This window comes from Stenella coeruleoalba (genome assembly GCF_951394435.1).
Source record: "Stenella coeruleoalba genome assembly, chromosome: 5".
NCBI classification, from domain to species: Eukaryota; Metazoa; Chordata; class Mammalia; order Artiodactyla; family Delphinidae; genus Stenella; species Stenella coeruleoalba.
This window is the reverse complement of record NC_137150.1, coordinates 77,321,329-77,347,370: the sequence shown is the minus strand read 5'-3', so window position 1 is coordinate 77,347,370 and position 26,042 is coordinate 77,321,329. Positions and strand designations below refer to the sequence as shown.

The window sequence follows — 26,042 nt, the reverse complement described above, 5'->3', positions numbered from 1 at the left end:
TTAATGTGTACATAGTATATCTTTTCCCATCCTTTTACTTTCAACCTACCTGTGGTTGAATATGAAGTGAGTTTCTTATATGCAGCATATAGTTGGATTTGGTTTTTTAATTTTTCAATCTACTCTGCTAATCTCTGTCTTTTGATTGGTATGTTTAGACCATTTACAATTAAGGTAATTATTGATATGTTAGCACTTTACGATGCTATTTTATTATTTATTTTCTACTTGTTTCCTTTGGTTGTTGTTGCTCTTTATTCTTTTTCTTGCCTTTCTGCAGGTTATTTGAACATGTTTTAGGAGTCCATCTTAATTTATAGCACTTTTGAGTTCATCTCTGCAGTTTTCATAGTGGTTGCTCTGGGTGCTACTTATAACTCTGTACTTGGTATCACAGTGTTTACCATTTAAAATGAAATATAGAAACCTCACTTCCAATTAGGTCTCTTTACTTTTCCCACCTTTACATATCATTGTTAACACATTGCATAACTTCTATTTCTTTTGTGAGATTTTTTCCTTTTGGGTTTTATAAATCATATTTTATTGAAACAAATTATAATACCATCTAATACTCAAAAAATGTCTATTGTATGGACTCATATTTCCGATCTTTCTATTGTTTCTTCTTGTGTTCTGATGCTTAAGTTTCCTTTTATCATTTTCTTGCCGTTTGAAGAACTTCCTTTGTCCAGTCTTTCCAGGGTGTATCTGCTAGTCACAAAATCTTTTAGTTTTCATTCATCTGTGAATGTTTTTATTTTCCCTTTATTTCTGAAAACTAGTTTTGCCAGATATAAAATTATGTGTCAACAGTTATTTTCTTTCAGTGCTTAAAAAGATATTTGGCCATTTCCTTTTTCATGATTTCACATGAGAAATACATTCAAATTGGTGTTTCCCTATAGGGAATGCATTGTTTCTCTCTGGCTGCTTTCAGGATTTTTTTCTTTGTCTTTAGTTTTCAAAAGTTTAATTATGATGTGTATTGCATGGATTCTTTGGGTTTATCCTTCTTAGAGTTCATTCAGCTTCTTGGATCTCTATGTTGATGTCATTCATCAAATTTGGGAAGTTTTCAGTCATTGTTTCTTTGAATGTTTATTCATTTCCCCACTCTTTCTCCTTTACTTTCTGGGACTCCAATGAAATGAATGTTGGATATTTTGTTATTGTTCCACAGGTCCCTGAGGCTCTGGTCATTTTTTTCCCAACCTCTTTTCCATTATTCATATTGGGTGAATTCTACTGTTCTGTCCTCATATTCACTGATTCTATTCTTCATCATCTCCAGTCTTCTGTTGAGCCCATCCAGCAAGTTTTTAATTTCTATTGTATTTTTCAGTTCTATAATTTCCACTTGTTTTTTTTCATAACTTCTATTTCTTTTCTGGGATTTTCTACATTTTTATTTAAGACAATTTGTAATTGTTGTAGCATCTTTATAATGTCTGCCTTAAAATTCTTATCAGATAACTCCAACATCTGATTCATCTCAGTGTTGGCATCAGTTGATTTCACTTTTCATTCAAGTTGTGATTTTCTAGGTTCTTGATTTATATCCTGGACATTTTGTCTATTGTGTTAGGACAATCTGGGACCTATTTAAATATTTTATTTTACAGGAATTTACTCTATTTAGGTTTAACACATGAGTCTTAGCCTACTTTTGTGGGCTGTGATTCCAACAGTTTAATTTTCAGAGACTTTGTGACTGCCTGAGGGAGGCAGGTGAGGAAATCCTTCTATTAGTAACCACCACCACCCCCAGCTACCCAGGTTTCTCTGGGCAGGGAGGAGAGATAAAGTGATTTCTGGGACCAGGCTGCTAGCTACAGGGCTGCTAGCTGTGACAGGTTCTTTTTCATGATTCCACCAGTCAGCCCTAATGTCTCTGGGCAGAGGAGGAGTTGGGGACAAAGAGGCTTCCCCAGGTGGGCCACCTGCTTTACCTGGGTGTCTCTTACTGGTTGCTCCCATCCACATCAGTATCTCTCCATAGAAGAGAGGAGTCTCTGGCCCAGCAGGGTAGGAGAATGCTTCCCCTGGTCACTTATTTTTGGCAGGACTCCCGGTTGTTCCCCCTTGCCTGAAGTTGTCAGAGGGACTCCCACTACATCTAGGGGGAAGAACAAGCTACTGGACTACTTTCTGTTGCCAAGTGGGAAGCCAGAAAAACATCAGGTCTGGGTGGCTGCCTTCTGTTGGTTGGGGGACACAAGATGCCCTGCCTCTGTGTTGGCATCTGGTCTTAGGTTCCCAAACCAGATCATCTTCTTCTTAGCACCCTTCAGAGTCATCTTTTGCTCGTCTCTTGTGTCATTTCTAGGATATATAAAGTTGTGCTTAGGGAGGAGGAGCAGGGAAAAAGAGGTCTATACCATCTTGTCCAGACCAGAAGTCCCTCAGCTACTGAATTATCCATTAAAGTTTTATTTTTTCTGTTTTACCAATTTAGACGCAGTTACATTATGGATAGTAAAAATCCCAAAGACACCTTTGCACAGTGCAGGTATTTAACCAATATTCTCTAACATGTAATTAATGAGACTGGGAGAAACAACGGATGTTAATACAAAAGGATCTAAAATGAGCTTAAGGCCATACACATAAAGATACTGTTGAGGAACGCGCACGCGCGCGCGCGCGCGCGCACACACACACACACACACACACACACATACACATGCACGCGCTTCCTTTCAGGCCATCTACTTACAGTCTGCTTAAGGAGAGTCTCTACATGAAGCACAAATGGATTGATGAAGCCACCAGAAGGGGCTGAGGAAAATGAGAGAGAGAGGTAGGGCCTATTACAGAGAGGCACAGACCCTTCCTCCTGGGGCACTGAGTAGTAAAACCTGCCTGGATGCCTTTGCTTGGGGAATAACTCTGCAAGGCTGAGTAGTGCCAGGAGAAAGGTCGCTCCAAAATTATCAGGTTGGCCTGGCTCTTCTCTGAGCTTTAGTCGGGAAGAAGGCTTAACTTCATCAAGTGCATCAAAATAGATATTTGGGGCAGAATCCTCAGGCCAGTAGCTTTCACTTACTTCTTCTTTACTTATGTACTTTGTTGTTCCCAAGAAGCATTTAAAGTGGTTTCAATGGATGCATGTTATATAGGAAAATATAAATTAGATATAGGCAAAAAAAAAAAAAGAAGAAAACAAATGACAGGAATAAGACTGGTGCAAAAGTGCTTCTCTGTGACTTTCTACACATGCAATAAATAGCCTGTGAGAGGGCACATTGCTGGAGTATTTCCTGTGCCATCTCTGAGTGAACCCTCAAAGGCATTCAGGACCAGGCTTGGGGGCAGTAAAGTGGACTCGTAACATGGAGGGATCCTCTAGATATGCTATAGGGGGAGACAAGTTTCCATGAAAATTTCCCTATAGTACTCCATAGATTTTCTACTCCTAAGAGGAGCAGGAAATGTTTGATTTCCTCTTAAAGATTCCTGAGTTCTCACTTTGAGAATGGCCACAGTTCTGAGCAGTGTAACCTAGTTGAAGACTCAGGCTACTAAGTTCCTGAGGGATCACATCCCAGTTAGAATTCATTACAAGTCTGACTATCTAAATATGCAGAGTGTGTACCAAGGCTAAAACTACAGTCATTAATTCCTCAAACTTTGTTTATAAAATTCTTCTATTTGATTCTCAGAATCTAAGCCAAAACTGTTAGATACAAACTTGCGGTGTCCATCTCAAGTCAGCTGGAATGGCCCCTCCCAAGTCAGCTGGAAATCTAGGTGATGCTGATGACATGCAGGAGCTGAGAAGTAGCCACAGAAGCAGTGTTGTGCCTGGTGACTAAATGACCACACTCCTTCCACTATGGGAGCTCTCTCTCTCCTGGGGAATAGAAGAATATACAAAAATCCAGTCAGCTGGGCTCTATTGTCTATGTATACAATACACGAGTAGGCTTGATTCTGGTGCAAATCCTCAGTGAGTGGTGGCTGCTGGGACAGCAGCTCTGAATCTAAAAATTATTTCTTGACTTGTCATGAAGCCAGTTTCTCCCCTTGGCTTATGTTTCTCATCTTTCTACCTCGCTGGAGCCTCCCTCAAACACCTTTAATTTCTGAAAATTTCTTAGAGTCTCATTCACTCTGCTTTTTGCTGGTTTTTAACATCTTTAAGTCTCTCTTAGATCGAAAAACAAGGTACCCTGTTCAATTCATCAGTCCCTCTCTCTATCATTTATTCATGAAGATATGGCCCAGTTTTCCTTTTCCCATTTATATTCTCCTGAACGATTTGTTCTCAGCCCTTATCTAAAAAGTTAAGCTTCACACCTTGGTATTTCTCTGATGTTATTTGTTCAGATCACTAATTATCTTTTCCTGACCAAACGCGGTGGCTTTTCTTCAGAAGTTATTCCACTTGATCTTTTGGCTTTCTCATCTTGCGCTATGAGGGCTTCAAGAACTATGGTTTTAATTTCTCGTATTTCTCTAACTTTGTATTGGAGGAGATTATTTTTATTTCAGTTTTGAATATCTACAACGTCATCTATGAATGTAACCTTTCTTGTTTGAAATGGCAAGATAAGGTATCTGCCTCAAAACATACTGTTCAAAATGTATATGTATGTACTATATTCATGTTGCTATAAAAATTGTGTGTTTCCATTTTATCAAGAAAGTGAGTTTTGAGAGCATGGTTTCTAATCAAAATGCTGTGGGATGGGAGACTGTAGCCAAGATGGCAGAGTAGAAAGGCCCTGAGCTCACCTCCTCTCATGAGCACACCAAAATCACAACTATCTTCAGAACCACCATCAATAAAAAACAAAACAAAACAAAAAACTGAAACCTACAGGAAAAGATCTCCTACAACTAAAGATATATAGAAAGAACCAAAATGAGACAGGTAGGAGGGGCAGACTTGCAATATAATCAATTCCCATACCCCCTGGGTGGGTGAACCACAAACTGGAGAATAATTATATTGCAGAGGTTCTCCCACAGGAGTGAGAGTTCTGAGCCCCACATCAGGCTCCCCAACCTGGGGATCCAGCACCAGGAAGATGAGCCCCCAGAGCATTTGGCTTTGAAGGCCAGCTGGGCTTAATTGCAGGAGCCCCATAGGACTGGGGGAAATAGAGACTTCACTCTTAAAGGGAGTACACAAAAGCTCCCATTCACCAGGACGCAAGGCAAAAGCAATACTTTGATAGGAGCCTGGGCCAGACCTACCTGCTGGTCTTGGAGAGTCTCCTGGAGAGGTAGGGGTGGCTACAGCTCACCCTGGGGAAACAGACACTAGTTGCAGACATATTAAACATTCAGCCACATGAACACTCCTGGCAGCTGCCATATTGGCTCATTAGAGTCAAGACCTGGGCCACCCAATAGCCTGTAGGTGCACTAGTGCTGGGACATCTCAGGCCAAACAACTAACTTGGCGGGGACACAGCCCCACCCATCCACAGACAGGCTGCCTAAAGACTACAGAGCCCACAAAAGCCTCTAGACACAGCCCAGCCCACCAAAGGGCCAAGACCCAGCTACACACACCAGTGGGCAGGTACCAGCCCCTCCCACCAGGAAGCCTGCACAAGCCTCTAGATCAGCCTCACCCACCGGGGGCAGACACCAGAAGCAAGAAATCCACAATCCTGCAATGCAGGCCAGATCCTACCCTGGGACCACCTGGACCCTGACCCTGCCCACTATCATGTGAATGCAAACTTCAGGACACCCCAGACCCCATACCCAATTGTGTCAGGAACTGCCCCCCTTCCACCAATGGTCTGAAACAAGCTCTGAGATCCCTGGACCCTGCAGCAAGACCTGGGAACTAGCTCTGCCTGCCAGTAGTCTGGCACTAACCCCAGGATCTGGCTTCACCTGCTAGTGGGTGGGCAACAGCCCGAGTCTTCAGGATCCTGACTTTGCCCACCAGGGAGCCAGCACTAGCCCTGGGGAGCCCACTTGGATCCCAAAACCAGGCACCTCATGACCAGACCACACTAAACAGCAGCCAGCAGCATCTGTACAAGACAGGGGCTGACACCAACCAAACTAGGGGCCAACCAAGCCTACCAGACTGCCCACATAGCCTGCCTCAACAGAAGGACCCAAGCAGCCCTCTTAGGGGGAACACCTAGAGAATACAGCTTGGGTAACAAGAGGGGAATGCACTGCTGGGACCCATAGGACGCCTCCTACAGAGGGCCACTGCTCCAAGGTTAGAAACATAACATATACCATATACACAAAAATACAAATAGCAACTTGGACAAAATAAGGTGGCAGAGGAATATGTTCCAGACAAAGGAACAAGATAAAACCCCAGAAGATGAACTAAGTGAAGTGGAGACAGGCAATCTATCTGAGAAAGAGTTTAGAGTAATACTCATGATGATTATCAAGGAACTCAAGAAGAAAATGGATGCACAGAGTGAGAAGTTAGAGATTTTTAACAAAGAATTAGAAAATATAAAGAACAACCAAACAGAATTGAAGAATACAATAACTGAAATAAAAATATTTATTTATAGATTGCTGTATAAAAACCTCATGATAACCACAAACCAAAAATCTATAATAGATATACGCACAAAAAAGAGAAAGAAGTCCAAACATAACACTAAAGGTAGTCATCAAATCACAAGAGAAGAGAACAAAAGAAGAAAAGGAAAAAGACCCAGAAAAACAAATCCAAACCAATTAACAAAATGTCAATAAGAACACATATCAGTAATTACCTTAAATGTAAATGTACTAAATGCTCCAACCAAAACACATAGACTGGCTGAATGAATACAAAAACAAGACCCATATATATGCTGCCTACAGGAGATTCGGTTCAGATCTACAGACTGAAAGCGAGGGGATGGAAAAATGTATTCCATGCAAATGGAAGTCAAAAGAAACCTAGAGTAGCAATACTTATATCAGACAAAATAGAGTTTAAAATATAAAGACACTGGCACAGAAACAGAAATATAGATCAATGGAACAGGATAGAAAGCCCAGAGATAAACCCACACACATATGGTCACCTTATCTTTGATAAAGGAGGCAAGAATATACAGTGGAGAAAAGACAGCCTCTTCAATAAGTGGTGCTGGGAAAACTGGACAGCTACATGTAAAAGAATGAAATTAGAACACTCCCTAACACCATACACAAAAATAAACTCAAAATGGATTAAAGACCTAAATGTAAGGCCAGACACCATCAAACTCTTAGAGGAAAACATAGAACACTCTATGACATAAATCACAGCAAGATCCTTTTTGACCCACCTCCTAGAGAAATGGAAATAAAAACGAAAATTAAAAAATGGGACCTAATGAAACTTAAAAGCTTTTGCACAGCAAAGGAAACCATAAACAATGAAAAGACAACCCTCAGAATGGGAGAAAATATTTGCAAATGAAGCAACTGACAGAGGATTAATCTCCAAAATTTACAAGCAGCTCATGTAGCTCAATGTCAAAAAAACAAACAACCCAGTCCAAAAATGGGCAGAAGACCTAGACATTTCTCCAAAGAAGATATACAGATTGCCAACAAACACATGAAAGAATGCTCAACATCATTAATCATCAGAAAAATGCAAATCAAAACTACAATGAGGTATCACCTCACACCAGTCAGAATGGCCATCATGAAAAAATCTACAAACAATAAATGCTGGAAAGGGTGTGGAGAAAAGGGAGCCCTCTTGCACTGTTGGTGGGAATGTAAACTGATACAGCCACTATGGAGAACAGTATGGAGGGTCCTTAAAAAACTAAAAATAGAACTACCATATGACCCAGCAATCCCACTACTGGGCATATACCCTGAGAAAACCATAATTCAAAGAGAGTCATGTACTAAAATGTTCATTGCAGCTCTATTTACAATAGCCAGGACATGGAAGCAACCTAAGTGTCCATCAGCAGACGAATGGATAAAGAAGATGTGGCACATATGTACAATGGAATATTACTCAGCCATAAAAAGGAACAAAACTGAGTTATTTGTAGTGAGGTGGATGGTCCTAGAGACTGTCATTCAGAGTGAAGTAAGTCAGAAAGAGAAAAATAAATACCGTATGCTAACACATAAATATGGAATCTAAAAAAAAAATTAAATGGTCATGAAGAACCTAGGGGCAAGACGGGAATAAAGATGCAGACCTACTAGAGAATGGACTTGAGGATATGGGGAGGGGGAAGGGTAAGCTGGGATGAAGTGAGAGAGTGGCATGGACATATAGACACTACCAAACGTAAAATAGATAGCTAGTGGGAAGCAGCCACATAGCACAGGGAGATCAGCTCGGTGCTTTGTGACCACCTAAAGGGGTGGGATAGGGAGGGTGGGAGGGAGGGAGATGCAAGAGGGAAGAGATATGGGGACATATGTATATGTATAACTGATTCACTTTGATATAAAGCAGAAAGTAACACACCATTGTAAAGCAATTATACTCCAATAAAGATGTTAAATATATATATATATATATATATATATATATAAAGACACTGACAAGTGTCCTTGTCCTTATAAGAGACAAGGACACTACATAATGATCAAAGGATCAATCCAAGAAGAAGATAAAGAAATTGTAAATATATATGCACCCAACATAGGATCACTTCAATATATAAGGCAAATGTTAACAGACATAAAAGGAGAAACTGACAGTAACATAATAATAGTGGGGGACTTTAACACCCCACTTACATCAATGGACAGATAATCCAGACAGAAATTAGTAAGGAAACACAGGTCTTAAATAACACATTAGACCAAATGGACTCAACTGATATTTATAGAGCATTCCATCCAAAAGCAGCAGGTTACACATTCAAGTGCACATGGAACATTCTCCAGGATAGATCACATGCTAGGCCACAAAACAAGCCTTGGTAAATTTAAGAAAATTGAAATCTTATCAAGCATCTTTTCTGACCACAACCCTATGAGACTAGAAATCAACTACAAGAAAAAACACTGCAAAAAAACAAAAACACGTGGAGGCTAAACAATATGCTACTAATGGATCACTGAAGAAATCAAAGAGGAAATTTTAAAAATACCTAGAGACAAATGAAAATGAAAGCACAATGATCCAAAACCTATGGGACTCAGCAAAAGCAGTTCTAAGAGGGATGTTTATAGCAATACAGGCTTACCTCAGAAACAAGAAAAATCTCAAATAAACAACCTAACCTTATACTTAAAGCAACTAGAGAAAGAAGAACACACAAAACCCAAAGTTAGTAGAAGGAAAGAAATCACAAGGTTCAGAGCAAAAATAAATGAAATAGAGACCAAAAAAACCCACAAAAACAATAGAAAAGACCAATGAAGCTAAAAGCTTTTTCTTGGAAAAGATAAACAAAATTGATAAGCCTTTACTCAGACTTATCCAGGATCATAAGAGAATGCTACAAGCAACTCTATGCCAATGAAATGGACAGCCTAGGAGAAATGGACAAATTCTTAGGAAGTACAATCTCCCTAGACTGAACCAGGAAGAAACAGAAAATACGAAGAAATTACCAGTAAGGAAACTGAATCGGTAATTTAAAACCTCCCCCAAAACAAAAGTCCAGGACAAGATAGCTTCACAGATGAATGCTACCAAACATTTAGAGAAGTGTTAACACCTATCCTTCTGAAACTATTCTAAAAAACTGCAGAGGAAGAAACACTTCTGAACCCATTCTCTGAGGCCACCATCACCCTGATACCAAAACCAGACAAAGATATCACACAAAAAAGACAATTATAGACCAATATCACTGATGAACACAGATGAAAAAATCCTCAACAAAATACTAGCAAATAGGGCTTCCCTGGTGGCACACTGGTTAAGAATCCACCTGCCAATGCAGGAGACACGGGTTCAAGCCCTGGTCTGGGAAGATCCACACGCTGTGGAGCAACTAAGCCCATGTGTCACTACTACTGAGCCTGTGCTCTAGAGCCTGTGAACCACAACTACTGAAGCCCATGTGCCTAGAGCCTGTGCTCTGCAACAAGAGAAGCCACTGCAATGAGAAGCCCACACACCACAACGAAGAGTAGCCCCCACTCACCACAACTAGAGAAAGCCCATGCACAGTAACAAAGACCCAACGCAGCCAAAAATAAATAAATAAATTAAAATACTAGCAAATCAAATCCAACAATACATTAAAAGGGTAATTTACCATGATCAAGTGGGATTTATCCCAGGTATGCAAAGATTTTTCAATATCTGCAAATCAATCAGTGTGATACATCACATTAACAAATTGAAGAATAAAAACCATATGATACAATCATCTCAATTGAAGCAGAAAAGGCTTTTGATACAATTCAACATCCATTTATGATAAAACCTCTCCAGAAAGTGGGCATAAAGGGAACATATCTCAACATAATTAAGGCCATTTATGACAAACCCACAGCTAACATCATACTCAATGGTGAAAAGCTGAAAGCATTCCCTCTAAGATCAGGTACAAGACAAGGATGCCCACTCTTGCCACTTTTATTCAACATAGTTGTGGCAGTCACAGCCACTGCAATCAGAGAAGAAAAAGAAATAAAAGGAATCCAGATGGGAAAGGAAGTAGTAAAACTGTCACTGTTTGCAGATGACATGATACTATACATAGAAAATTCTAAAGACACTATCAGAAAACTACTAGAGCTCATCAATGAATTCGGTAAAGTTGCAGGATACAAAATTAACGTATAGAAATCTGTTGCATTTCTATACACTAACAACAAAATATCAGAAGAGAAATTAAGGAAACAATACCATTAAAAAAAATACCTAGGAATAAACCTACCTTAAGGGGGCAAAAGACCTGTACTCTGAAAACTATAAGGCGCTGATGAAAGAAATTGAGGATGACACAAACAGATGGAAAGATATACCATATTCCTGGATTGGAAGAATCAGTATTGTTAAAATGACCATACTACCCAAGGCAATCTACAGATTCAATGCAACCCCTATCAAATTACCAATGACATTTTTCACAGAACTAGAACAAAAGATTTTTAATCTGTATGGAAACACAAAAGACCTTGAATAGCTAAACAAATCTTGAGAAAGAAGAACGGAGCTGGAGCAATCACACTCCCTGACTTCAGACTATACTATAAAGCTACACTAATCAAAACAATATGGTACTGGCACAAAATCAGACACATACTTCCATGGAACAGGACTGAAAGCCCAGAAATAAACCCATGCACTTATGGTCAATTAATCTACAACAAAGGAGGCAAGAATATACAGTGGAGAACAGAAAGTCTCTTCAACAAGTGGTGATAGGAAAACTGGACAGCTACCTGTAAAAGAATGAAATTAGAAAATTCTCTAACACCATATACAAAAGCAAACTAAATATAAGACTGGATACTATAAAACTCCTAGAGGAAAACATAAGTGGAACACTCTTTGACATAAATTGCAGCAATTTTTTTTTTGGATCTGCCTCCTAGAGTAATGGAAACAAAAGCAAAAATAAACAAATGGGACCTAAATAACTTAAAAGCTTTTGCACAGCAAAGGAAACCATAAATCAAATGAAAAGACAACCTACAGAATGGGAGAGAAATATTTGCAGGCGATGGGACCAACAAGGGATTAATTTCCAAAATATACAAACAGCTTATACATCTCAATAAAAAAAAAAAACCCAATAACCCAATCAAAAAATTGACAGAAGACCTAATTAGACATTTCTCCAAAGATGACACACAGATGGCCAACAGGCACATGAAAGGATGCTCAACATCACTAATTATTAGAGAAATGCAAATCAAAACTACAATGAGGTATCATCTCACATCAGTCAGAATGGCCATCATCAAAAGGTCTACAAATGATAAATACTAGAGAGGGTGTGGAGAAAAAAGAACCCTCCTACACTGTTGGTGGGAATGTAAATTGGTACAGTCACTATGGAAACAGTACGAAGTTCCTTAAGAAACTAAAAATAGAGTTACCATATAATCCAGCAATCCCACTCCTGGGCATATATCTGGAAAAGAAGCAAACTCTAATTTGAAAAGAAACATGCACCCCAATGTTCATAGTGGCACTATTTACAATAGCCAAGACTTGGAAGCAACCTAAATGTCCAGCGACAGATGAATGGATAAAGAAGATGTGGTATATATGCATAGACATAGAAAACAAACTTTATGGCTACTAAAGGGGAAAAGGTGGGAGAGGAATAAGTTAGGAGTTTGGGATTAAAATATGCTACTATATATTTATAAAACAGATAACCAACAAGGACCTACTATATAGCGCAGGGAACTAACTATACTCAATATCTTGTAATAACCTATAATGGAAAAGAATCTAAAAAAGAATATATATACAAATATATATATACACACATATATACACAAATAATATATATAAAACTGAATCACTTTGCTGAAACTAATACACATTGTAAATCAACTATATTTCAATAATTTTTTTCTTTTTTTTGGCCACATCACGCAGCATGTGGGATCTTAGTTCCCCAACCAGGGATCAAACCCATGCCCCCTGCAGTGGAAGCATGAAGTCTTAACCACTGGACCATCAGGGAAGTCCAATAAATTTTTTTTTAAAAAGATGTGGTATATATATACAAAGGACTATTACTCAGCCATAAAAAAGAATGAAATTATGTCATTTGTAGCAACAAATGGATGGACCTAGAGATTATCATACAAAGTGAAGTAAAGTGAAGTAAGTCAGACACAGAAACACAGATATCATATAATATCACTTATATGTAGGATTAAAAAATGATACAAATGGGCTTATTTACAAAACAGAAATAGACTCACAGTCATAGAAAACAAACTTATGGTTATCAAAGGGAAAGGGGCGGGGGATAAAGTAGGAACTTGGGATTAACACATACACACTACTATATATAAGTAGATAAACAACAAGGACCTCCTGTATAGCACAGGGAACTATATTCAATATCTTGTAATAATCTATAACAGAAAAGAGTCTGAAAAATAATATATATATAAAACTGAATCACTTTGCTGTACACCTGAAACATTGTAGACCAACTATACTTCAATAAAAAAAATTTTTCTTGGAACAAAAATGCTGTGGGATGAATGCTCTCTGACAAAGGAAAGCAACAAAATGGAGCCAAAGGAAGTTGTACAGGGTTTTCTAAAGAAAAGACATTATCAAAGAATAGACATTTTACTGAAAGTAGAAGAAAGTACCATAATCTAAAATGTTTTTAATTAAATCAAAGAGTCAAGAAAAAAGAAAAAAATCTTGGATTCTCTACAGCAAGTTTGAGTTTAGCTTGGAGAGGAAAGAATGCAGTAACTTTCTCTTGCATTAGAACAGGTGTGTACAGGCCAAGATTGGAACAAATCAGCAATGCCTTGGGAAGCCCTTCCTGACAGAGCAAGACTGGAAAGAAAGATGATCGATTTGAAGGATACCAGAAACAGAGGGGCCACTCAGTCTGAAACCCCTGGAGTTTAAAGCTTGATATTACTGCTTCTTATATTTCTGAGACTGTTGACTTTTGGTGGAGTGAAAAGACCACCAGACACGCAATGAGATCTTGGCTGGAGTCCTGGTTCTGGAGTCAAATGGAAGATACCTCAACATAACTTCCCTTTTCTCATGGGCACTGTGCAGACAATACTCCTTACCTAGTTCAGTTCCCATGAGATCATTTACATGCAAGGCCTTGCCTGTTGGTATCTACTTGTTAAACATTACTCTAGAGAGACACTCCATTTGAGCCAAAAGATTTTTTGATTAATTCATATTACTCTGAATATTTAATAAAGTATTTTTAATAAGTATTTTGTAAAAAGTTATGGTAAAGCTGTAACTGTTGAAAGCTTGATTTAAGAAAATAGTCATACATCTTATCAGCTCAATTTAAGAAACTCAAGTTATATATAATCAAAGATCACCATCTAGTGGCCCAATTGTACCATAACTTCTAAAGTTAGCTGCAAGCTCCAAAGACTTCAGAGGCTAGAAGGTGTGTGGAAAGCATCCGGCCCTGCCAAGGAGAGGAGCGAAGAGAGATTTGGGGCCCACTAAAAGCATTCAAATTTCAAGTTACAAACAAAATAAACAAAACACGGTGCCCTTCAAACGAATCAACCTTCCAAATCAAGCTTTGGTCTTGGGCCTCTGGTCACTCAGAGTTTGAGTGGATAGTTGAATGTGATAAAGTAAAGTGATAACTATTTTGGAGATAAGCTCAGAGAAATCCAAAACAATGAAGGCCTTTACAATTATCTTGAGCGACTTTGCCTCTCACAAGCAACTTTACAATCGAAAATTTGGTTTGCTTGTGATAGAATTATTTGTGTGTACATCTTGATGATAAGAAATAAAGTCACAAGAAAACATCATTGCCCCACACAATTCTCTTCTAATTAGGCAGCATGAGTTATTGAAAAGGGCATAGTCTTGAGTCAGAGGGCTTTGTTCAAATTCTGGCTTCACTCCCTATTGGCTGTGTGACCTTGAGCATGTTACTTAACCTCACTGAGCCTCACAGGGCTATCGCAAGGATTAAATGAAATAAGGCTTGGAAAGGGCTTATTCTGTTATCCAAAACATAACTGGTGCTCCTTTCACCATTCTCTCACTTAAAAGAAACCATATAATTTAGAAGAAAATAAAGAAAAAGTTTAACTTAAAAAAAAAATAGGGTTTGGATTTGAAGCCAAAAGCTGACTTTTAAATTACATTTTTCTGTTAAAATGAAGATAAGAGACTGTCTAGTAATCGTATGACCAAAGTAACAGTGGTTGTCCTGGCTCTGATTGATTCTGTGTTTTCTTTCAGGGTGTAATTTCCTTACTGGTAACATGGAAGAAAGAGTTGTATCCACCGTAAAATGAACATAATAGTACAAACCTCACAGGGTGTTGAAAGGATTAAATGAGATGTTGCATAAATGTCCATAGCTCAGTACCACTTAGTAAGGATACTACTAAGTTTCATTATTACTGGTCTTTGCCTCTCCCGTGGGACATCTGTGAGAATATAATTGCCATTGATTATTTCAGAAATGCCTGTGGGCTTTTGCTACCTTCCTCACAAATCACTCTTTCGCCAAGGTTCTTCCCTAGAAAGGCCAGCACTGGGGCTCTCATAAGGTGCCTGTTTCTTTGTACACACTATGCAGATGATTGGTTTTAAAACAAGTCACAGCAGAATTTGCATTTCCAAACGAGAGTTGTATCCTTCAAAGTGCATGAGAGATTAAAATTCTTGTTCCTCTAATATCCCTCTACTCTGGGAACTTCCCTCACAACTGACTACGTATCCCTTTATCTCAACAGAAGCAAAACGGAAAAAGGATTTTAGTCGAATAGAGAAATAGATTTTTGTGGCTAGCCTGTAGGTTGGTTCTGAGGCAGTTCATGAATATTTCTGAGCAACAGCCAGCATAACTTTGCAAAGTGACAACACAGAAGGAATACTATCATAGGGGTATATTAATTATAAGATGATATTTTAAAGTCGCATCTTAAAGGAGAAAAAAGGTCTATATTCAGAGGCTTAAAGAGCCTGCATCCCCCTTTGTGCCCCTTTCCATTGGCACCTTGCCTGTTCACAGAGTCCTAAAGTTTCGACCCATATTTGGGATATCAGGGTTTTGGGGGGTTTTGTTTTGTTTTGTTTTTGTTTCCCTAAATCACTTTAACGATACTTTCCGGAGGGGTTGGGGGTGGGTCTCAGGCCCTTGCACACTGACTTGCAGCACCCAGAAGTGGCACAAACGTCCTGTCAGGCCCACGGTTCTAATTTGGGGTATGGAAATTGTTGCTAAGTAAAGCAAGGCAGCTATGACAGGAAGTAAAGCCTTGGCTGGTGGAAGCCTGTGCTGGAGTTCTAGCTCCACTACTCACAAAGCGCTTAATTATTTTGAGCTTCGTTTCCTCACCCGTGAAATGGGGGGACCCGGCCCGACTGGCCTCACGGGACTGTGATGAGGGCTGGAGCCAGACTGAGAGTGAGAAGGCCCTCTTAAGCATCACGCCCAGAGTCCCTCCCCTGCTCTTGGCACTCACTGGTCCCGTCCAGCTCTGCAAGAGGGGTCTCACCACGCCCAGAGGGCCAGCGGGGCAAAACAGAGATGAGGGACCCTCCGCGGCGGCAGGTGAGGTGGCCCGTGTCAGCCTGGCTGAAGGGTCCCTTCTGCCCGCGCCCGACCCTCAGCAGGAAGCCCCAGGCTCACCGAGCGCCTCTCCACACTCCCTTTTTTCCTGCCATCCTTGCCTGGGGTGACATCCAGCGAGCGGTAACTGGGTGGCTTCTCCTCAGGCCAGTTTGGGGAGCGCGAGCGGCGGCGGCGGCGGCGGCGGCGGGGCCCCCAATTCCGGGGCTGCCTCTCCTTCTCCTCCTCCTCCTCCTCGGAGCTCCAGGAACTGAGGCCGGAGGGCAGGGGAGGGGAGTAGCTGCGGTGCCGGCGCCTCTGGTGTCCCTGAGCGCTGCCCCGGGGGCTGGGCCCGCGGGCTCTCTCTGGGAAGCGGCTCCGGAGACGGGGGCGGTTGGGCGGCCAGCGGGCCTCGCTGGACGAGGGGCCGTCGCTGAGGCTGTCCCTGTCTGACCAGGGCATGGGTGACCCGCGCTGCCTGGAGCTGCGGTGCCTTCCGCTCCGCAGTCGGCCCAGCTCCCTTTGCTCCAGCGCCCAGCGCTGAGGCTCCCGGTCCCGGTGCTCCTGCTGGAAATCAGAGTAGCGGTGCTGCCTTCTCCCCTCCCTCAGATCCCAGGGTCCGGGGGGAGGCGGGGGGAGCCACTGCTGGTGGGAGGAGTTGCTGGTCCTCCGCAGAGACGGCAGGTCTCTGACCAGCGGGGGCAGGTGGATGATTCTGCGTTCCACGACCTCAGAGCCCAGGGAGGACAGCATGCTGCGGGGATGGCCAGATCTGCCTTGGAGGTCAGCCGGCAGAGGCTGGGCTGGGTTGAGGTTCCGCAGCTCTTTCTCCAAATACTCTAGGACACCGTTGGTGATGGGAGGGTGAGCGGTGGTCATCTCTGGGAGGCTGGATCGCAGGGACAAATCTGATTGAAAATAAGGAAAAGAACATGCAGAACTGCTGATCCAAAACACACTCCTCAGAATCAGGGCACCGAAGTGCCACCTTATTAGCATGCATCTACCCCCTCCCATCCTCAGTCGTAAAGATGTCCACCATATTGGTCATGAAGGCCCCAATGCAGCCCATGCTCCTACCCTTGCCCTTTACCCTCTCCCACCCCAAATCTCTGGCAAGGTTTACCTCGCTGCAGCAGTGGATTCATTGGATAAGATGAAAACTGGGAGCTCCTGTCCGCCCCCCAGTACAGGGGTTTTTCGATCATCTGAGGGCCTAGGGCCTGAGCCTGCTTCATGTTGCGTTGGTGGGCCATGGCTGCAGGGGGAAAAGGAGAAATGCAGACCCTCAGCCAGGGCAAGGCCCACACCTCCCACTTCACTTCTCTCCACCTAGCAGCCTTGCCAAGAGGCCACTTTCTCTCTTCGAAGTTTATTGTGACCTCTCTCGCATGGGTGTAAGGGAAGTAGTGAATCAACTATTCCTTTGGCAAGGAGCTGGGAATAAATTCCCTAGCCAACACTGCAACTCCTGCACACTAGGAAATATAATCTTAAAACCTGACTTCCTAGTCTTGAAAACATTTCATTGTTCTGCCCATTTCCAAGGTCACCTAAAATGTATAGGTAGATGCATAGGTATTAGCAGGCAATGAAATTTCAGGCCATAGGCCAAATATAGAAGGTACAGATGCAAAGGGCTCAGAGGAGGCTGTTAGTCAGGGGCTGCTTGGGAGGACTGCCTGCTCAGAGTGGAAAAAGAGGACGCAGGTGCTGAGGTCAATGGGCAGAATTACTGGTAAAGGGAGAGGGACTGAAGAATGTTTCTAGCTGGTAATGCCAGCCCTGGGTGGGAGAAAACCAGGGGGAAGAAGGCAGAGAATGCAAAAAAGTTGAAGTGGATCCTTTCTACTCTTCTCCTCACTTTATTAAGTATTGGGGTTTTCCCTAAGTAGGGGGAATCTCTAATGGGTGGGGTAGAGGCAGAGAAGGGAGAAGGGAAATACCATTTCCTTTCAGGGCAAAGAAAATAATAGAAAAAAGCAGCACAAGGGATCCATAGAAATGTTTCTCCAGTCCCTTAGGTGCAGCTGGTCTGAAGCACACAGCCCACAGCAAGTACAAATTAAAAACAAACACATCTAGTTGTTTTTGTTCATGAATTTCTATTTTGAGGTAATTGTGACCAAGTGGACATGTCTCCCAAGCTCCCTGTCTATCCATGCATGTAGGAAATGTACTTGTGTGCTTAAGTGCAGGAAGTGCCTGCCAGCCTAGCACTCTCACCTCCTCCTGGGTTTCCCAAGCCCAGTGGCCACCCCTAAAGCAGCAGGGCTCTGCCAGAGGCTTCCTCTTACCACAGTAGGAAGAGGTAGAAGACAGACATTCTGGACCCAGCTGCATAGGTTGGGAGATTTGCTGAGGCCAGCAGCTAAAGGGCCATCAGGAAGGCTACCCAATGGCTCTAGTATGAAACCAACTTCCAGCACAATAGGAAGTGGTTTCGGCCAAGCCCCCCAAAATGTTTGGAGCCCCAGCCCTGATGGTGAGTCACAGCCCAGCATGGAGGAAGTCAGATGCAAACTTAGAGCAGCTCACCCAGCTGCCACATCTTCATGCCAAAGGACAGCACTCCAGACCCTCTAAAGATAGGTTCACTTGTCAGCACTTTCCTCTCCCTCTTGCTAATAGGTGCCTCCCCCAGCTCCCTATACACGATATCTTCAGCACACACAATGCCCTCCTTAATATGCGCCAGTCACTTTACATGAGCTAACTAATCCTCAGAGGAATCTCTTAATATGAGAATCAGATGAGGAAGTTAGGCTTACAGAGGTTATCTTCCCAGCCCAATGTCCCACAGCTGGTGACTGGCAGAGGCAGCATGTGACCCGGTGTCTGTCTGCCACTCAAGCCTGTACTCTTTCTGCCAAACCACAGAGTCCCCAGACTCCTTTATTTATGTGATAAAGCAAAAAAAAAAAAAAACAAACCTAAAAACAAAAAAAAACCCTTCTCTAGTGGTAGTGCCTCACTTTATTTCTCTCCACTCAGCACCACACCATTCAAAACCCACTTCAGACTAACCTCTGCTTCCAAGGCCTGGGGACATCTGATTCCATTGGGAACAACCCTACCCACCCCCTGCCCCTCTGACTGAATCTTGGTTTCCTCCAGATGATACCATTCCCCCTTTGGGCCACTTCCTTCTTCAACTCCTCCAATTCAATAGGAGGGAAAAGGAGAGTTGGGCTTAACTCCTTGCTCCCCAAATGACTTTTTAATTAATGGGACCCCCTGCAGAGATGACTCCCTAGAGACCCTTCCAGATCCTCCACGCGCTTTCCTGTCAGATTTTTACATATTCCCAAGATTAACACACCTGCTCCCTTCTTAGCTGCCACAAACTTTTTCCCAGGGTCCCTCCCTTCCCTGATGCACTGGAACTGATGAGATGGGAGTGGAAAAATACAGCCTCTGAGCTTCTCCCTTGCCCTCCTCTCCCTGGAAACAGCTCCATGGGGAAGTCTAGGCTATCAGGTGTTTCTATTGCTCACCTAATGGGGAATCAGGTAATAAAATAAGAAACATGGAGAAACGAACAAAGCTTCAAGACTCCTAATAAGTTATCTCTGAACCTCAGTGGTGTAAAGTCTGCCTTGGTCACCTTTAACGCGCTAGTTATATATACAGACTCCTGGACCCTGCTCGCAGACTGACCTTCAGTCTAATACAAGGTAAGAAAATCCATGTTTTCAACAAGCTCTCTGATTTTAATGCAGGGAGTCGAACTGGAGTTGACTATTGTGGATTCTCAACAACATTCTGAGAATTATGGTCCTCAGGGATAGGTTAAACACAGGCTTTGAGGGTCACGTGGACTTCAACTTGAATCCCAGCATGTATTAGCTGTGTAAGTTTGAGTGAGTTTCCAGAGTGTCTGAGCCCAATCTCCTCATATCTGAGCTGGGGATAATAATACCTACTTCACAAAGTTGTTGAAGTTAAATGAGGTAATGCACATGAAATGCCTAATAGCTCATGGCTCTCACTGTTACTGTTAAAATAAGTCGCTTCTTTCACCTTAGATCTCATAGAAGATATCTCATAGAAAGATCTCATCTTTCACCTTAGATCTCAAAAAGTACACATTTGGAGACTAGACCACCAAAAGCATATTCATCCTCATTTCTGAGGAAAACCCAGGGCATGTTCTTTAAGAAGACCCTTTTGTGGCAGAAATAACACTCAACACCTCCCCTCCTGCAGAGACCTGCAGCCAGCATCCTCTGTGTGCATCACCCATGGTGCCCCTGAGGACCTCCAACTTCTTACTATTCCTTACCACCCCCTCCCTGCCCTTACAGTGTGTTCTTCGCCCTCTCTGACCCCTGGTCACACATTCCTTTTTTTTATACATATACTGGCAGTATACACAGTATACCAAATTGACTGGCAGTCCTTCCACTGACATCCTCAGGAGCATCCTAGAATCTCATGCCCCTTGAATTTTTGCCATTTCAGCTTTAGGAAACCACCAGTCAATGCTTCCTGGGCCCACACTGGCTGCACAGTCAGGCAACTGACCTCATATAGCCCTTCTCGCAATGTGCGTAGATCTCCTTGACTGATCTAGCAACCCTGCTTCCCTCCTCCAGAGCAGCAGTTTAAACTTCTCATGTCTTCCCCTCCCTATGAACTTTCAGCTAATGACATGTCTTTGCTGAGGAAGAGGAACCAGCCCTGGACATGGAATCAAGAGACCTAGGTCTAGTCCAGGGCTCATCACTAACAAGCTGTGTGTAACTGTGGAAAAGTCTCTCTAGGCCTCACTTCCCTCAGCTGAGGGGATGGGGAGGTGGGTGGCATAGATCAGAGATTCTCCATGTGGCCTATAGCCCACTGCAGGGTGCGCCTAGGGGTTCTGTGGGGAGGAGGGTCAACAACCAATCTAGGGATGGAAGTTGTCGCTCCAGTTCCCACGGAAAAAAAATAAGATTCAGTGTCAATAACTTTTCTTCTTTAAGTTCTACTGTAGGTTGTTTACTAGTACTAAGTGAATTACCAAGGATGACTAAACTTTGGTGTCATTTTCATTTTTCTCCTCTCTGGTCCTCTGTTAACTCTCACTGGAAAGTAGGAGCAGGTTGGGGAGGTGGGCTGTGGTCTCGGAAGCTCAAGAATCACTGGCATCGTTCTCGAAGCTGCCTTTTGCATCTAGAATTTTGATGTGCTGAAATCGAGACAGGCTGGTGTGAGCTCGCTCCCTCAGCTCCTTCCCTGACACTTTAATCATCTTCCAGGTGTTAACAACTTCCTCTCTCTCTTCAGAGGGCAGGCTTCCTTTTCCTTTTCTGTCTAAAGGTAATCCTTTCACTGTAAGCCTGATGTCTCTCCCACTGGCTCCATCCCTTCTGAGTCATCGCCTCACTTCACAATGCTTCCCTTCACTCTCTTTCTATTGGCCTTGGTTCTCTGCCTACACATATGCTTAGGGTTACCTTATTCTAAAAAAAAATCAACGATCACATACACCCTCTTCCCCACCCAAGAGCTTTCCTTGACAACTCCTGCCCCCTCTATGTAATCTCCTCTTATCACCAAATTTCTCAGGACAGACTCCCCAAGTGACTCACTTTGAAAGTGATCTCATCTGCTCAAGTTCAGGGATCTTTTATTTGTGGCCCACATTTCTTTATTTTACCAGTTCTTCTAAATGACCTCTAACCACTTAGGAGAAACCACTTTCTCCCAGAACCTGTTTATCAGCTTACTGACAGTGGATACATTTATCGCTTGTGCTGACTGAGTCCCTAGCTCTGACTGTTTTGAGTACCCCACAGACCTAGGGATTCCAAGAAAGTATCTTGGGAGAGTTTCTCCCATCTCAGTCTGCCTGTTTCTGCTCCAGTGGCAGTGACTTCTACGTGGCATCTCTCCCAGAGGCCTCTGAACGGTAGGGAGCTCCGTGGCCCAATATTGAGTTCTCTGCTATTTTTCCTCTCTTGAAGGAGTTCATTGGTATCTCAGCCAATCCCATAGTGATCTACACAGATAGGTCGTGGCAGCCTCTCTCGTGGGAAATTCAGGCGCTCATAAGTCAGATAATCATGAATACGACGCTGCACTACTTCTGCTACTTACCAGCTGTGTGACTCCTCTGACCTTCAGTCTCCTCATGGTTAAATAATGATGATACCTGCCTTCTAGGGTTGTGAGGATTCAAAAGGGAAATATATGCAAAGGGCCCACACACACCAGACATCCAATAAAAGTTAGTTCTCTTTTCCTGTAAGACAGCAACCTCAGAACATAGGCCTGAAACTAGACTCAGACCACTGACCTTCTTGACCTTGTAGATTAGGTTTTGTTTCTGTCTTAACAACCAATTTCTTTTTTTTTTCTTTTAAAAGTTTTCTTTTCAAATGGACCAAAATGATAAGAGTGGTTATATCTGGGTGCTTAGATTAGTCTTTTCATTTTCCTACATTTCAAATTTTCGACAATGTAATACTTCACTTATATCATCAGGAAAAGGAAATGTTACTTTAAAAACAAAAAAACCTCCTTCCATTTAAAGCTGTTGATTCCATCTCTTTAGTAAGGAAAGATCTTTGTAGAATAATTCTTTTTCTTTTGCCTTCACCAAATTTTTTATGGCATGTCACAATTCTGTTTTAAAAGGTCAAACTTGAGCCCAAAGAAAGATCACATTAGAGCAAGATCTTCTTCTGCCCCCTCTTTCCTTTGTCTAAAAATGAGGCTCTCGAAGTGTGGCACCCAGACTGGCAGAATTGCATCACCTGTGAACTTTTGAGAAATATAAATTCTCAGAGCCACCTAAGACCGATTAAATCAGAAACTCTGCAGATGGAGGCCTCCAGGAGATTCTTAAGTTTGAGAATCCCTGCTCCAACACCTCTCTCTTCTCATCTGTTCTTTTCAAGTCATCTTTGAGAAGTGGCCTTCTCTCTCACAGCTCTATGCAAATCACTCCCTCCAGCCACCTCGTGTCCAAGCAAGGTCAGTGCTGGGAGCAAATGCTGGAGCACAGGCACATCAGGGCCACTGATATGTAGGCAGAGACACCTGAACGAAGCCTTAGGCAGGCTAGGAGGTGAACAGGCAGAAGTCCTCCCACTTTGCTCCATAGCTTCCCTGAGCATAATTTCCTGGGCTGAGGCCAAAGACCTCTGAGCCTCTGACGGGAGAAGGGCATGGAGGAGAACCTGGAAGAACCCAAGGTTTTGACCTGGGCATATGAAATGGATCTGTCTGGGGCACAAGGCTCCTGCACCACACCACCGCACTGCTTGTCCGTCCCCTCTCACCTTCCTCAGGGCAGCAGCAGCGGTCGGGACAGCAGGGGCAGCGGACGTAGCAGCAGCAGTACTGAGGACAGCACTGGCACCAGCACACTCCAATCAGCAGGAGCAGAAGGAGGGCCCCCAGGATGATCAAGATCACTGTGAGCCAGTCTGCAAGAGAGAAGCCGAGCAGGGATTGAACTAAACATGCAGGTGCATGCTTCAGGTTGTAACATTGTAGAGGTCTGATCAACACAGCTCTTGAACTATAGGTTAAGGGTGAGCAACATACAGGCAAAAAAAAAAAAAAAAAAAAGTTTATCTTTGGTAAGGGAACTTCAGAGGCTGGCTACCGACAACAATAACCTAGGCTTGCGTGTTTCTGTTTTTCTTTTTTTTCCTGTATGTAAAAGTGTCACAGTGGGGTGGCCGAATAGAAAGCTCCAGGAGCACTTACGCAGGACAATGAGCTTCACTTCCTTATCTGGGTCTCCTGACGTGTCCCCTGGAGCCTCAATGGTGCAATAATACACTCCATGGTCCCACCACATCACTTCATTAATCACAAGATCTGCTCCTGCAACAGGGGAGGGGAAGGTGCCAGTGGTTAAAGGAGAGGGATCTGATCTATGGTCACTTCAAGTCCCCAGCATTGTACTTCCACATCCCAAGAGGGCCTCTCATAGTTCAGAGAAAGGCCTCAATTCCTTCGTTTGAGACTCTCTTCTTTCTCCAAACAATATAAAGGTGGCAGAACTTACCATTCATTGAGCCCTACTAGGTACCTTGAAAGGATTGGGGATACATCACCTCATTTACTTCCCAAAACAACTCTAAGTGGGTGAGGTAGAGATTACCGGCTATCTCCCAATGTCTGTTCTCCCCTTCTCTCATGATCATAGAAGTTTTGGTCATGTACATGGCCATCCAGAATAAAATCACTATTTCCCATCCTCATCTACAGATGGACATGTGACTCAGTTCTGGTGGACACAATATAAGCAGAAGTGTCACATGATGGCTCCCAGGAACTTTTTTAAAAACAGTTTAGGAACTTCTTTGCCCCTTTCTTCTTCAACTCTGTTATCTGGAAAGCAAATGTGATGGCTGCCATCTTGGACCATGAGGAAGGAGATGACATTCTTGGTGAGCTGGAAGGAACTTGGGTACCTGAGGACATAATGGAACAGACCCACCACACTAGTTCTTGTCTGTCTACCTCCAAATTTATACATGAGCGGAAATAAACTTCTTTATTGTTTAAGTCACTAATATTTGGGGCTTTTGCTTACTTGCAATCAAACTTAATCCTGATACAGTGGGTAGGATTATTAGCTGCATTTCAGATGAGGAAACTAGGACTAGAGGAAGCTAGAACAGAGAGAGGTAACAGAGGTAGGTTCAAACTCATGTCTCTGCCCCAAAGCTGGTTCCCTTAACCACCAAGCTCTACCGTCCTCTCCTAACTGGGTGGAAAACTCCACAGCCTGGATTCCTCACAAGCTGGAAACACATACTTCTGAATCTTGAAAGGATAGGTGAGATGAACTTGAATAATAAGTAAGGATGAAATGCCAATATTTTAAGAGTAAAGCTTACTCAAGAAAAGAATTTCAGTTTTCATGAGCACCAAGCATCTACCCCATTAAGATAGGTGAATGTTATGTTCACATTTAGTAAATGTCACAAATGTTCACTAAAGACCTTTTGTGGGTCCAGCACTATATCAGACTCTATGGAAGGTCAAACAAGACCTATCTCTGTCCTCAAAGCGCTTAAAGTCCAGTCAAAGGCATCAGGGCAGCTCCCACGTCCCTGTTACTTCAGCCACAGTAAGTACCAGAGGACACCTTCAAATTCTTAAAGACCTCAGTTAAAGACTTGCTCCTGCTCAGCTGGCAGTCGTAGCTGCAATTCTTTATTATCTCTTTGTCAAGAAATATTTACTGAGGAAATGAAACAAACATGCAAGGTCACGCACCATTGGAGCTAACTTCGACTTCTGTTTCCTTCTCTTTCTACGTCAATCCCTACAGTTTTTTCCTACCCCATGATTTTCCAAACCCACTGCCTTTCCCAGAAACAAGCTTGCCCCAGACTTGGAAGAATGGTGAAAGTGCTTAGGAAGAAATTCCCCCTCCAAGGTTAATGTGTGTTATAAATCTGCCCCAATTTTATTAGAGGCATAAGGATTATTTCAGGGATGTCAGAGTAATGAGGACATTCAGATATGTTAATATTTTAAATTATCCAAGAACTGATTTGACAGGGTCTTCTCAAATGATGCAAACACAGGCATAAAAGTATCAGAAAACAAGGGCTCCAAGAAGTCACAACAAGCCTGAGGTTAAAAATTAAGACCAAGGGGAAATACCGTTTTCCCATGGGAGTAAGAAGGAGGCAGAGTTTGACCCAAACGTGGTTGGGAGGGGAAGTAGTAGACAGTGCTGCGCAAAATTAGAAAAAAAGACGGCAAATCAGGGACTATCCCCTATGGGCACTTTCATCCTTCAAAAACTGTAAAGGAGACTTTAAACTTTGAGGTCAGATTGGAGCTAATTCTGTGGGCTCTGGAGAAAGCAGAGTCACCCTGAACCTCTGAGGATGCACCTAGAAACTGGAAAAGGATAGATGTTCCCTAAGGCTAAGCATTCAAGGGTTGACT

At 42.5% G+C, this 26,042-nt stretch overlaps 1 protein-coding gene across 4 annotated transcripts in view; it reads right to left on the bottom strand.

Annotated features, from left to right (window-relative positions):
• Nucleotides 1-3,814: 3,814 nt before the first annotated feature.
• ILDR1 (immunoglobulin like domain containing receptor 1) overlaps nt 3,815-26,042 on the bottom strand; it is a gene marked incomplete at both ends in the record, with an annotated part of 38,561 nt that continues 16,333 nt past the window's right edge. The window contains 5 exons of one of the 4 annotated variants that reach the window (XM_079923104.1): nt 3,815-3,856; nt 16,212-17,038; nt 17,257-17,388; nt 23,402-23,548; nt 23,835-23,954. In XM_079923104.1, the coding sequence (XP_079779230.1) occupies nt 3,815-3,856; nt 16,212-17,038; nt 17,257-17,388; nt 23,402-23,548; nt 23,835-23,954 (1,268 nt within the window). Of the gene's footprint in view, nt 3,857-15,070; nt 17,039-17,256; nt 17,389-23,401; nt 23,549-23,834; nt 23,955-26,042 lie in introns of those variants that run through there. The other 3 variants (XM_079923105.1, XM_079923103.1, XM_079923106.1) reach the window with 3 other exon arrangements.